Here is a 14,650-nt window from a genome sequence, read left to right as displayed (position 1 = left end):
CTGACAATAATTTACTGAAAATATTACATAATAAAATTATACCTCACAGAAGAGATATCATATTGATAATGGTAAATCACACAGAAAAATTATACATACAACATTACAGACTGCCCAGAGAGGGAATAAACAGTTGCAACTCAAAGTGAAAATTATTACATTATTTACATATTTACCTGCACAGCAAGAGAAGCTGCATTGTCAGAAAGCAAAATTTGCTCCCCTGTGGAAATACAATGAAATCTGAGTCAAAAGTAAGATTGCTAAACAAGCAAAATATACTTATAAATATTTTTATTTTAAAACATTATTCCTATTTTTAAAAATAAAAGGTACAGCCTTTCACCAAAGTAACTATGAAGTTCTAGATCATACTTATTGTATAATCATAGTTTTGATTACCACAATATGTACATAATATAGACTATTTCCTCTAAAACTATTTGATCTTTTTTCGCATTTTATCAACAATACTTAATTAAAATCACTCACTTAAAAACAAATTCATTTTTCAACTTTTCAAGAAATACTATTCCTCTTCTTTCCGTTAAAATTAAGTAAAATAGTATGGGCTCAAACCCCTCTAGTTAGAAGTAAAAGCATTCAAAATCATATAAAACCAGCCTGCAGTTAATATTGCACAGTGTGTCTAGGTCTGTCACACAAAAGAAAGATGACAAGTTTGCTGCAATAAAAATTCCATGCTTAGAAGACTAGGGCTGCTGCCTATTAGTCTTCATTACTTTGCAGTCTTCTGACAACTGCAGCAGGCTGCTGAGCCCCAAATGGGGTCCATAATGTGATCTGATGATATATGAAGAGCTGCTAAAGGGAGCCTGAACCATCCTAGCCTATACATTTTAACAGTTCCTTTTTACTGAGAGCCCACTTTACCACAGGACTTCAAAAATCTGCTGCGTCAGCTATGGGTGCAGTAAATCTGCCAACTGCTCCTGCAACCACATCATTTTACACTGCCTACAGCAGCCAATGTAATGAGTCAATAATAAACTAAGGACCTTATAGGCCATGAATAGTTGGTTTACACTGGCAGATACAAGTTTAGGCAAAATCTCTTAGACAAATTATACAAGAGAATCCCTTCTTTATGTTCTCTCAGAAGTAAATGATATTACTAAGGGGTTTTGTTTTTTTGGTAACAAATTTTTTTTTAGGATTTTATTTATATATTTGAGACACAAACCGAGAGCATGAGCGGGAAGGGGGGGCTAAGGGAGAGAGAGAAGAAAGCCGACTTCCCACTGAGCAGGGAGTCTGATGCAGGCCTCCATCCCAGGACACTGAGATCCATGACCTGAGCCAAAGGCAAATGCTTAACTGACTGAGCCACCCAGGTGCCCCTAGATACATTTTGATATGTAGCCATTTTTAACGTGAACAAGTACCTACCTTTCAGTTGCTGATATAAGGTAGCATTTTCAGGCCAAGGCTCTGCAGCTGTGGAAACAAGGCAGTGATAATTAGGTACATAGGGCAAAAACATACCAACAACCAAATTAATAAGCACAAACATTTGCCTAGAGCATTTAATTAAAGTCAATTGCAAAGGTTACCTTAAATACGGCAACTAATCATACTACCTTAGGTTGCATGGTATCCTGTATAAGAGGATTAGATAATTTCTTTTAAGTGCATGTTTGGTTTATTATTTGGTAGGGAATAGTGTTGTTATTGTTGTTGTTCTTTTAAGTGCATGTTTGGTTTATTATTTGGTAGGGAATAGTGTTGTTATTGTTGTTGTTGTTGTTGTTGTTATTGTTTTGACAGAAGAGGTGGAAGACATCTTGCCCAATCAAAAGTGAAAATTTAAAAACTAAAACAGCCTATATGCTACTCTTCCTTTAGCTTCCAAACACAGACATTCCAAAATGTTACTTATAAGATACTTAATTTGGGGGTGCCTGGCTGGCTCAGTCAGAAGAGCATGTGATTCTTGATCTCAGGGTTGTAAATTCAAGCTCCACACTGGTGCACAGATTACTTAAATAAATAAATCTTAAAAAAAATAAAATACTGAATTTGATTCACTATCAAAAAAATAGTGAAACAATATATTTTACTATAAACTTTATTAACAAAGTCAATTTTCAAACAGGTTAACACTATATTAAAGAATCAAATATATCTCTTTCAGGCTATGCATCTTTCCTTCTAAGCTGGTAGTATTTAAACATACAGAAGAAGCCTGTTGTATTATAGAACATTCCATTACCTTGAACCCATAACCACCACTTCACAAAAACAAAGTGGAATAGCATTATGAAGTATTAAGTACCTACAATGTAAATAAAGTTAGTAAAACTAATTTTAGGCCTGAAGCCAGGTTTAACCATAACTCAACCTCGCATTAAGATTCACTAAACAGTCCAGGGAGTGGAGGGGAGGAACCCTTTAATTTGCTTTTACTCATACTTCAGAATGAAAAGGAAAAAGGTCATATTTTTATGAATGCTACTTTTGGTTTGGCTTGGGCTACATAAAATTAGACTCATATTTAGGGATAATACCATGAAAACCTTGAGCAAATAATGCACCATACATAATTTTGTATCCTGTTGCTCATAATATTATACATATATATAAAAGCTACTGAATTTCAACTCACATACCAAAAAGGCAGTAAAACTAAATATTTATTGTATGTTACTGTAAACGCTTAACAGAGTAGAATTTCCATAAGAACCCAATTAACCTGTGTAACATAGTTTTTAAAATAAAAGTCAAGGAAACAAAAACAAGCTGACATCAGCAAATTACTAAGAAATAACATTTTAGGATAAACTGTATGGTCAGCACACCTATACCTTTTACATCTGTATGAGAAACAGTACGATAAGGTTCATTCGTTATAAGATCCCACATCACTGAAGATACAATGATTTTTAAAAAGATTCAATTATATGCATCTAAATCTAATTAAAGCAATAAAGCATAAAAGTAAAATTTACAAAAATTTCAAAGATATTGAAACTAAGTTTCTTGAGGGCACAGATACGTACCATCTGTATATGCTACCCTGTTCTGTGTTTTGCATATGTTAACTGTGTGTAGAAAGAAAGACGGGATATTTGATTAAACCTACTACTCTGTTCCCTAAACATTCTGGCTAATCAAAGTTTTACTCAACTTAATATATTGAACTATGTTAAAGCAATGGGATGTTCTAATTAAATATTCTGGTAATTTCAACTTATGGTTAGCTAGGTCTTATATGTACTAGACATGGATTACAAGTTTTCAAAACAATGGAATAACATATACTTAGCATTAAGCATATGCTCCATATAATTTAAGTATTCTCTGATTAATCAGAAGCTACTTTACTACTCAGCAATATCGCAGAGTTCTCATATGAGCAGCGATTTATGTGTTCCAAGTAAAAGTTAATTTATTACCACCACCACGGATTCTCCGGATCTAATACAACAACATATGTGAAAGTAAAGAAATCTTGAGACATATTACCTGATTACAAATAAAAATAAGGAAGTTGCCTAGGAATACTAAAATTCCTGTTATTAACAAGAATCTAGGGGCGCCTGGGTGGCTCAGTCGTTAAGCGTCTGCCTTCGGCTCAGGTCATGATCCCAGCGTTCTGGGATCAAGCCCCGCATCGGGCTCCTTGCTCGGCATGAAGCCTGCTTCTCCCTCTCCCACTCCCCCTGCTTGTGTTCCCTCTCTCGCTGCCTCTCTGTCAAATAAATAAATAAAATCTTCAAAAAAAAAAAAAAGAATCTAAAGATGGAAACTGAGGTGAACGGGTATGTTTTCCTTGACCCAGAATACAAAATATATCCCAACTTAGAAAATACTGTTGAAAATAAATTCTCAGAAAGTAACTCTGACAAAACATCTGATGTTATCTTCACAAATAGAACCTATCATTTAAAAAGAGAAGGCAAGAAGGTTGTTATAACCCTATAGATATATGTCCGTTTAGCAGCATGGCATTCCAGTGTATCCATGGACCAGGAGTCAAGAAATGGTACAGTATGCAAGGAATGATCAACTACCTATCTCACCCATGAGCAGCTCAAAGTATACAAACATCACTGATTTAAGTGCATCGCCTACATGAACCAGCTCAAATAATTACATTTTAAACACGACATGGGAGAAGAAACAGCTAGAGTGTTATACGATAGAGTGCCAAAAGTGAAAATCCTAAGTTGTGTGGCATGGCAATGGATCTACAAACCAACCATGCAAGTATCTTTCTAGGAAATGAACTCTATTAACTGCCTTCATAAGTAAATCCATGAATCATGAACACTGTTATCCACACATGACCAAGAACAATGCCTATTTCTTGGTTTGGATAATATTAATTGAAGTTTTCTTTACTAAGAACGCTATTACATGAAAGACACAGTCCAAAAATGCAACTGCTTCCTTATTCCTCTGTCCCAAGGTTAGGCAAGTCAATATCCACCTCTTGCTCCTGACCGTGTGAAAAAGACAGGGAGATTAAGAATTTATAATTATAGTGCTAACAACAGACCTTAAAAATCTGTAGCATTTAAAAAGAAACATCTTAAACAATAATAAAACATTTTTCTCTTACTAGTTTTACTTCCATTGACCTAAAATGTTTTAGACCATAAACTAATTCAATAGTGAATAAAATTCCATGACTCTTCTACTCTATTTTCAATTTCTACCACCAAAAACACTCCCAGTGTGAGGTGCCTTTTTAAGCTTGCCTTTGGCAAAGATCGGCCTTAGAACACATATAGAAGGTGAAACTCAAAGCTTCTGAAAAAAAGTTTGCTAGGAAATGGTAACTGAAAGAGACTGTTGTGCAATGCCATCAAGGTGCAAGACGCTGGTATCATTAGCACATCAAAAGTAAACTTTATGGCTCCCACACATCAACAGCTGGTGTGGCTCTTAGAATAAAGATCAGATTCCTCAATGTGGCCTTACACATTACCCTCTCTACCTCTCTGGCCTTCTGGCCTCATCGTAACTCCTCTCCGCCTACTCTACACTCCAGTCACACTGGCCTTCAGCCAGTTTCTGCATGCACCATGTTCCTGCCCCGGAGATTCATTTGTGCTGTATCCTCTGCCCTGGAGCTATCTTCCACTCCTACTGTGTCTCCGCTCAAACATGCTGAGATGTTGGGCTGGCTTCCTGGACGTGCTACCTGAGCAACCGCACAGGGCCGTGCTTAGAAGGGCTCCGCACTGGGTTTCATGTTCTGCCGTTAGTCTTGGAATTTTTTTTTTCTTGGTTTTATTTATTTGGGAGAGAGAGAGAGCACGAGAGGGGGGAGGGTCAGAGGGAGAAGCAGACTCCCCACTGAGCAGGGAGCCTGGTGCGGGACTTGATCCCAGGACTCCAGGATCATGACCTGTGCCGAAGGCAGTTGCTCAACGAACTGAGCCACCCAGGCGCCCCAATCTTGGAATTTTTTTGAACAAAGGGCCTCATGTTATCATTTTGCACTGGACCCTACACATTCTGTAGCCAGTCCTGTCCTCAGGGAAGCCTTTATTGACCCTCCCTGAATAGTTCAAACACTCTCTTTACAAGCTTGACAGCACGCACTGTCCTTTGTACCACTTACCACAGACAGCAGTTCAGACTGATCTGAGGACTATCTGATTGTTTACCTCCCCTAATAGAACATAAACACCATGAATCCAGTGTTTATTTCTGATCTTTGCTTACCACTTCATCCCCAGAACTTAGTACCTAATCAGTAAATGTTGAATAAATGTTTTTATTATTACCACTATCAGTACTGTTATTATTCTGTACTGTTTAGGCTAACAATGCAGCAGAGAAGATAAGGAAATTACACAACATGGCCGAAAAAGGGAAACTTGACCAGGAAAACCTTAATACTACAACAAATAATACAAATATAAAAATATCAAACAGCTGCCTAAATAGTTGGCAGAATCTAATTCCATACATTTACCTCTGCACTGACCATAAACCTGAAAATGCTTCTTTGTTTCCTACCAAATGTACAGTTGCCAATTGATATTACTGTTACAGCCCTTCTAAGACTAACCCAAGGCCCTCAATTATCTGACATGTCACCTCAGTACTCCCCTTTCTACAGCCTACAACTCTAACCCAGGCACCACCACTTCTTAAAATCTAACATCCCCATCAGGCCCAAATAGATTCAGAAATCATATGGTCAGTACTCCTAAGCTAACAAATCATGCATATTATAAAGCATACATTAAAACATAAAATAGTGTCAAAAAATAAATTGAAGTCCAAGCTTCAATACTTTCTTCCCATACACCCCACTCCACTTTGAAAAACACTGCTCTCATTAAATAACTACTTATTTGACATTTTAGCAGGGAACCCAGCTGTTCACATACCCTTGAACAAAGATGAGTCCTCCTCTATTCTAGTGAAATCATCTTTTTTGATTATGAGAAAAGGCTGGAAAAAACACACACAAATTAATGGGGGCTGGGGGGAGAGTACAACAAGACCCTCCCATCCTACCAGAGTACCTAAAATTTCCCCTACATACTTATTTCCTCACCTTTGTGACTTTGTTCAACTTCTTCCCCTCTGTCCAGAATACTCCCTGCACCACCACACACCCAAATCCTATACCTTTTTCAACACCAAGGTTAAATGCCGCCTACATCAAGGCTTTTGAACTGAACAAACTTAATTTCTCTTTTATCTATACTGTCCATAGCAGTTTGTACTTGTCTTATATCATATATTACTTTCTACTCTATTCTGTCAATATCTTATCTCTCTTTCTAAGCGGTAAGTCCCTAGAATGTGAAAAATCCTATGGTCCTGAGATTATTTATTAAAGACTTGATTTCTCAATTGCTCCAAACTGAATGTGGCATTTACAGTAATATAAGCTAAAATATGAAATACAAATTAAGCTAGATTTAATTTCTTGTATAAGTATCATTTAAAGCTAACATCTTTATTTCAAGAGTTTCAAAGAGTTTCAAACTCAAAGAGTTTCAGAAACTCCTAATAAGAAACTACTATATACCAGTTTCATAACACAGCAATAACTTACTCTAAGGTACTTAGTGGACCCACATTAATTCATTATCTCAAATTAGAATGACTTCTTATTCCTTAGCAAAAGACCCATGAAAGTTTTTATTATTTTTATAAAGAAAAAAGATATTCCTATTTTATAGATATAAATAAAAGAACATCTAGAAATCAAGCAAATATCAGAGCACCTCATAGCTAAGTTTCTATGCAACAAACTTTGTTGAAAGTCTTTTACCAATTTTCCAATTCTGCAGAGGCAAAATTGTCATAGTTATTTTACATTTAGTGTCTTTTTTACCAGAAGCAACAGAGACACTTCCTAAAGTTTCAGTCTTTGGTGGAATGGGAGTTTTTTTATCCAAATGAGTGCTCTTAAATTTTTCAAAGACACTTTCTCCACTCCTGTAAGTATTTATGTTGGAGAAGAACAAAGTTTAAAAAAAAGAGAGAGGGGGCGCCTGAATGGCTCAGTCGGTTAAGCGTCCCACTCTTGGTTTCAGCTCAGATCATGATCTCATGGGTTGTGAGATCGAGCCCCACATGGGGCTCTGCACTCTGCAGGGAGTCTGCTTGAAGGTTCTCTTCCCCTGCCCTTCCCCCTACTGGTGTGTATATGCTATCTCTCTCTCTGAAACAAGTGGATAAATCTTTTTTTTTTAAATAAAATAAATAAAATTTTAAAAGAGAGAGAGGATACATACTCTAGCACTTTTGAAAGCTGTAAATAAAATAAAAGGATAAATAAATAAATGTTAGAAATGCACACAGAGTAAAACAATACCCACAGCCCCCCAAAATACATATTTGCTTCTCATTTATTATCTTTAAGGTACCCACTATTTTTCAGCTTTATCAACCAATACAATATAACAAAAAAAAATCTACTACTAGTCCCTTATAACTTATAGAGAAGTAACTACTGGCCCATAAATTCACATATATACATGCTTACGTCTCTTACACATGCTACATTTTACCTGCAATATTTTCTCAAGTATCAAGTTGGGTCATTCTAGGGGAAGATAATCTATCTATGCGATTAAATACAGAGTATTCCATAGTATGAAAGTGCTATGACCTAATAAACAAGCCTAATTCCAAAGTCTATTTCTTGATGATCTAATCTAAGAGACAAGAGAAGGGCCATGGAAAGAAGTGCCCTCTTTTGTTGTTTTTTAAGTTCGGCATTCTTAATGCACAACATGACTCTTCTGGCATATGAATGTAGGTGAAGACATAATTTGTAGAATAATAGGCACTAATATTACATGCTGCTTCAGTACTGTCATATTTCCAATCCATCAAATTGATTAATGCTATAATAACTCTACACAACCCTATCATTTGTGCACTAATGAAGTCAAACCCAGTTTATCCTTAGGCAACTAGATTCCAAAAGCTCATAGACGTCATCTCTTCAGCTTCCTAAAACTATTTAGACAGTGTTAGACAAAAGGAGTAAGAAACATGTATAACCTATCTCCAAATTTGGGTGGCTTTCTACCAAAGGTATAAATGCAAATACTACTGAGATAACAAAATATTAAAAAAGCATTTGGCAGCTCACAAACATGGACAAGTTACTGCAGGACACAAAGAAAAGAAGGAAATAAGTTTACTAGTTTGACATAATTACTATGCTGATGATCTCCGTGATATCAACACAGACACCTATCAAGTTTTAGGTAGTTATGATATAAAGCTTTCATTTAAAATAGATTTCTAAGATGTTTAGACTTTCAGTATGATGGCATGGGATTTTACCAAAACTAGAATTTTAAGAACTATGTCTTAGATTTAAAACAATTCAACCTGCAGACTACAGTACAATTCAAAGTAACACCGTATCCGAGAAAATACTGATCAAGAAGTATTAAACAGCAATGTCCCTGAGCTACTGTTTCACAGGGGATGTTTAAAGATATTACACAGAATGTATAAGCAGGAAGTGACTATTCCCACAAAAGGAGTTTAAAACCATTCTCCCATCACCTCAATAGGCAGAGATCAATGTTCATGTCAGAAAACAGCTCCTGTTGGAGAAATGAAGTACAGTGTCACGGTGCCACTTCCATTAACCTAAAAACACTGGCAGGTAAGCATCCTGTAACATGGTGGTAAGGCTAGTACTGTCCTAGTCCATCCGGGCTGCAATAACAAAATACCACAGACTGGGGGGCTTATAAACAACAGAAATTTCTTTCTCACAGTTCTGGAGGCTGGAAGTTCAAGATCAGGATGCCAGCATGGTCAGGTTCTGGTGAAGGTCCTCCTCTGAGTCTCTGACTTCTGTTCTCACATGGTGTAAGGGGCTAAGGAACACTCTGGGATCCCTTTTATAGGGGCAATTAAAATGACCCAAAGTGAGGGTACAGGAATGAATGGTAGAGCAGAATTACTATGCAAGACAAATGAGTTCTAATAACCTGCCATTCAGAAAGCAGAGGACAGAAAGCAAACAAACAAATTTCAAGAAAACTAGTAGATGGCAGAACCACCCCCTTCACAATGTTAGGCCTCAAATGAAACTAAAAAATAATGAGACTCTATCTCCTTCTGGTCAAACACTACATAAACTTCTACATAGGTAGATAATGATAATGGTGATGACAGTGGTAACAGCTAAGATTCCCCAAGACTCATAAATCTTATATCCAGAATACATAAAAAACTATTACAACTCAGTAATTAAAGACAAATAACACAATTTTTAATGGGCATAAGATTTGAACAGACTTTTCTCCAAAGGAGATGTATGATTAACCAACAAGCACATGAAAACATACTCAATATCATTAGTAATTAGAGAAATATAAGTCAAAACCACAATAATGAGATACTACTTCACACGCACAGAACGGCTATCATCAACAAAACAGAAAATAAAAAATGTTTAAAAGATGTAGAGAATTTGGGGGGCGCCTAGGTGGCTCAGTCATTAAGCGTCTGCCTTCGGCTCAGGGAGTGATCCCAGAGTCCTGGGATCGAGCCCCACATCGGGGTCCTCCGCTGGGAGCCTGCTTCTTCCTCTCCCACTCTCCCTGCCTGTGTTCCCTCTCTTGCTGGCTGTCTCTCTCTGTGTCAAATAAATAAATCTTTAAAATAAAAAAAAAAAATTTTTTTTAATTTTCTGCACAGCCAAGGAAACAGTCAAAAAAACTAAGAGGCAGCCCACGGAATGGGAGAAGATATTTGCAAATGACACTACAGATAAAAGACTGGTATCCAAGATCTACAAAGAACTTCTCAAACTCAATACACGAGAAACAAATAAACAAATCAAAAAAATGGGCAGAAGATATGAACAGACACTTTTCCAATGAAGACATACAAATGGCTAACAGACACATGAAAAAATGTTCAAAATCATTAGCCATCAGGGAAATTCAAATCAAAATCACACTAAGATACCACCTTACTCCAGTTAGAATGGCAAAAATTGACAAGGCAAGAAACAACAATTGTTGGAGAGGATGTGGAGAAAGGGGATCCCTCCTACATTGTTGGTGGGAATGCAAGTTGGTACAGCCACTCTGGAAAACAGTGTGGAGGTCCCTTAAAAAGTTAAAAATTGAGCTACCCTATGATCCAGCCATTGCACTACTGGGTATTTACCCCAAAGATACAGACGTAGTGAAGAGAAGGGCCATATGCACACCAATGTTCATAGCAGCATTGTCCACAATAACTAAGTCGTGGAAGGAGCCGAGATGCCCTTCAACAGATGACTGGATTAAGAAGATGTGGTCCATATATACAATGGAATATTACTCAGCTATCAAAAAGAACGATTTCTCAACATTTGCTGCAACATGGACGGCACTGGAGGAGATAATGCTAAGTGAAATAAGTCAAGCAGAGAAAGACAATTATCATATGGTTTCTCTCATTTATGGAACATAAGAACTAGGAAGATCGGTAGGAGAAGAGAGGGATAAAGAAAGGGGGGGGTAACTAGAGGGGGGAATGAAGCATGAGAGACTACGGACTCTGAGAAACAAACTGAGGGCTTCAGAGGGGAGGGGAGTGGGGGAATGGGATAGGCTGGTGATAGGTAGTGAGGAGGGCACGTATTCCATTGTGCACTGGGTGTTGTACGCAACTGGTGAATCATCGAACTTTGCATCAAAAGCCAGGGATGTGCTGTATGGTGATTAACATAATTTTAAAAATATGGTTATAAAATAAATAAATAAAAATTAAAAATAAAAAATAAAAATGTTTTTCTATTAAAAAATTTTTTAAAAAAAAAGATGTAGAGGATTTGGAACTCACACAATGCTGGTAGGAATATAAAAAGTTTGGCAGTTTCTTAAAATGTTAAACACAGAATTACCATATGACTCAGCAATTCTACTTCTAGGTATTCACCCAGGAGAAATGGAAAAAAACATATATCCATGAAAACTTGTACATGAATGTTCACACCAGCATTTCTAACAATAGCCAAAAAGTGGAAAAACCCAAAAGACCAACTACTGATGAATGAACAAAATGTGGTACATCCATACAATAGAAGAGCATCTGGCAATGAAAAGAACCAAGTATTGATACATGCTGTAACAGGGATGAACTTCAAAAGCATTATGCCCAGTGAAAGAAGCCAGTCACTAATGAAAACAAATTGTATTATTCCATTTATATGGAATGTTCCGAATAGGCAAATCTACAAAGATAGAAAGTAGATTAACAGTTGTTAGTCACATAGAAAGTGACTGGAAATGGGCAAGAGATTTCTTTTTGGAGTGATGGAAATGTTCTACAATTTGTGGTAATAATCACAACTCTGTAAATACCCTAAGAAATTGCTGAATTGTATACTTTAAAAGCATATGTAAAACTATACCTCAATAAAGTTGAGGGAAATAGAAAATTTAAACACTCTTACTGTGTTTATTGTGCACTTAAGTGCTTGATATGTTAACTATCTCACAACTTCATGAGGTAGACACTATTATTATTATTATCCCTATTTTACAGTAAGAAAACTGAGGCACAAGTATAAGTAATTTGCTCAAAGTCACAGTGTTTTAGTAAGTAACGAGAGCCAGGGTTTGACCCCAGGGAGTCTGGCTCCAGTCAGTGAACACACAGCTCTATCAGCCCACAAATAAACACTCTTGCGTAATAATTATTAGAATGAAAGCAATTATAATCATCCTACAACAGTGGTTCTCAACCCTTAGTAATCATCATCTGTGGAACTTCATAAAATTATGTATTTCCACCAAACCCTAAACTCTGAAATTCCAATACCGTAGAAATGAGGACCAAGAATCCAAACATGCCACAAGCACTCCCAGTATATCTGATGCAGATGGTCTGTAAATACCACAAAAAAAGACTGTCCCTTGGACACAGAATACACCTGATATGATTAAATTCTTTTCACCTGTTTCATTCACTTGCCTCAGAGAATGTGGTAGTGAGGACCTGTGTGGTTTAATTTATTCAAGAAGATTTTTGTCCATCTCATTCTACTTAAATGTTTGCACGTATGGCTTAAAGCCATGCTTTAAAACATGCCTTAGTGACATGTTGCAATTTTATAGTGTTCCAGGGTAAGGCTTTAAGATTAATGAATGGAGGCCTCACTTATTTTGGAACCAAAGTGGTTAAATGATAGTTTTTCCATTAGATGTAATCAATAAGGAAAGTAAAATTAAGTTAGTCATTATGAAGCTTGAACATGAGCCATCTAAATCGGTCTATGTGAAACTGGAGATCAATTTCAAAATGGCACTCAAGGATCAATTTCATAAAACTAACAAACTTCTGGAGGTTAACAAGGGTCAAGAAAACTAATTCCCAGCATCAACAAGCCAATAACTGAGGTTAAAGGAATACAAGTTAAATGTAAAACCTTTCATTCTTTCTTAGTAAGAACACGTCATCTTCTCAAATAGTCATGTTTAGACTTTGTCACATGATAAAAATAATCGGCCGTTTTTCATTAATTTCCAATAAAAAGCAGGCCAACTACATGATAATGAATAGATATGAACCTGGTAGCCAGGACTCAAAATCTGAATTCTCTTTTAAAAAATGGTAATCTGAAATTTATAAAGAAGAAACACTGACACCATGTCTGAACTTTTCTCAGAAATGGAGATGAATACGAGATCAATAGCAGAACTATACAAAAACAGCTGGTTATGATGAAAAGTGCAATTTCTGGCCAAAAAAACCCACAAAAACACAAGAGAAGACAAAACAGCCGCACACAAGTTATCAGACCTCAACAATGTTAACAATGTTAATATTCAAGGTGTGTAATAGTTCTCCAAATCTAATCCTTGAAAACTGAAAATAGATGTCTCTCAAACTAAGGAGCAATTCTCCCCCTATTCTAAATCAGATGCAATCACTGTAGTAACAGCACCTATGTTTTTAAGTATCTACTATGTACTAAACTACTCTCAGTACTCTACATACACTCAGTCACATCAAGGTAGGTGACCATTCCTTTCCAACCCCCTTCCATTCCTCCTCTCTCACTCCTCCCAGCTCGCCATGAAACAAATGATCCTACAGAGTATTTAATGTGTCGTTACACCTTCTAAAATCTCGGCAAAACTGCAAGATTCCCCAAGAACAAAAACAAAAAAACAAGAAACAAGATAACATAGCCCAACCATCACAGAATCCCTTCATGAATAAGAGCACAGAAGTAGAAAATCCTCAGAGACATAGGAAAAATACATATTAAAGGCATTTAACTGAACAAACATAGGTTTTTATAAACTACTAGACTACCAAAATATGATAAAAAGACAAATATGAATATAAAACTCTCATTGCTCTCTAGGATCTAACTTTGTTGAGTGGGTAAGGGGGAATAGCGCACAGACGGGTTTGCAGGGAGAAGCACAGATGACTAAGATATATATAACGACTTAGAATACAACAAGTGAGGGAAACCTGAATGGCTTAGTTGGTTAGGGATTCTTGGTTTCAGCTCAGGTCATGATCTCAGGGTCCTGAGATCAAGCCCCACAACGGGCTCCATGCTCAGCTCAGAGTCAGCTTGTCTCTCCCCCTCCCCCCGCTGCGTGTGCGCATACACGCTCTCTCTTCCCCCCCCCAAAATAAATTAAATCTTTTTTAAAAAATTTAAAATACACTAAGTGAATACAGGTGGTATAGGGAAAAACATACGTATTAAAGTCAGACATATCTGAGTTCCCCTCCCAACTCTACAGCTTATTATCTGAGTAATCTTGACCAAGTTGCTTAACCTATTCTTGCCTCAACTACTTCATCTGTAAAAAGGGAAAATATTACCTCCCTTGTAACGTTGTTGGAAGAATAAAATCTGATAAATCATGTAAGTGCCTTATACAGTCTCTAGCTTACAGAATATATCAATATTTACTATTAACAGAAGTGTCAGACCAAAAGTACATATTCTGCCCGAGGAAGACAAGAAAGAATTCACAAGAAGAGATAAAATCTGAACTGGGTCCAATATAATCAGAAGTGTGCCACACAGAAGGTGAGGGGCAGGGAGAGGAGTTGAGATGTTTACTAAAAATCTAACACCCCAATTCAGTTTGAGAAGGGAAAAAACACGCTCAGTAAAGACTTCCTAAATTACCATTTGTATTAAACAATACAC

General features: G+C 36.7%; 1 protein-coding gene across 1 annotated transcript in view; it reads right to left on the bottom strand.

Annotated features, from left to right (window-relative positions):
- The window catches only part of MTX2 (metaxin 2), a 64,398-nt gene that overhangs the window by 38,174 nt on the left and 11,574 nt on the right, over positions 1–14,650 (bottom strand). Inside the window, exons 2-3 of the mRNA XM_026492482.4 lie at positions 1,411–1,458; positions 177–223 (exon numbers count right to left, since the gene is read on the bottom strand). Of these exons, the coding sequence (XP_026348267.1) occupies positions 177–223; positions 1,411–1,458 (95 nt within the window). The remainder of the gene's footprint in view (positions 1–176; positions 224–1,410; positions 1,459–14,650) is intronic.

This window comes from Ursus arctos, unplaced genomic scaffold (assembly GCF_023065955.2).
Source record: "Ursus arctos isolate Adak ecotype North America unplaced genomic scaffold, UrsArc2.0 scaffold_1, whole genome shotgun sequence".
NCBI lineage: Eukaryota > Metazoa > Chordata > Mammalia > Carnivora > Ursidae > Ursus > Ursus arctos.
Note: the sequence above shows the minus strand (reverse complement) of the source record. Positions and strands in the feature narration are given on the sequence as shown.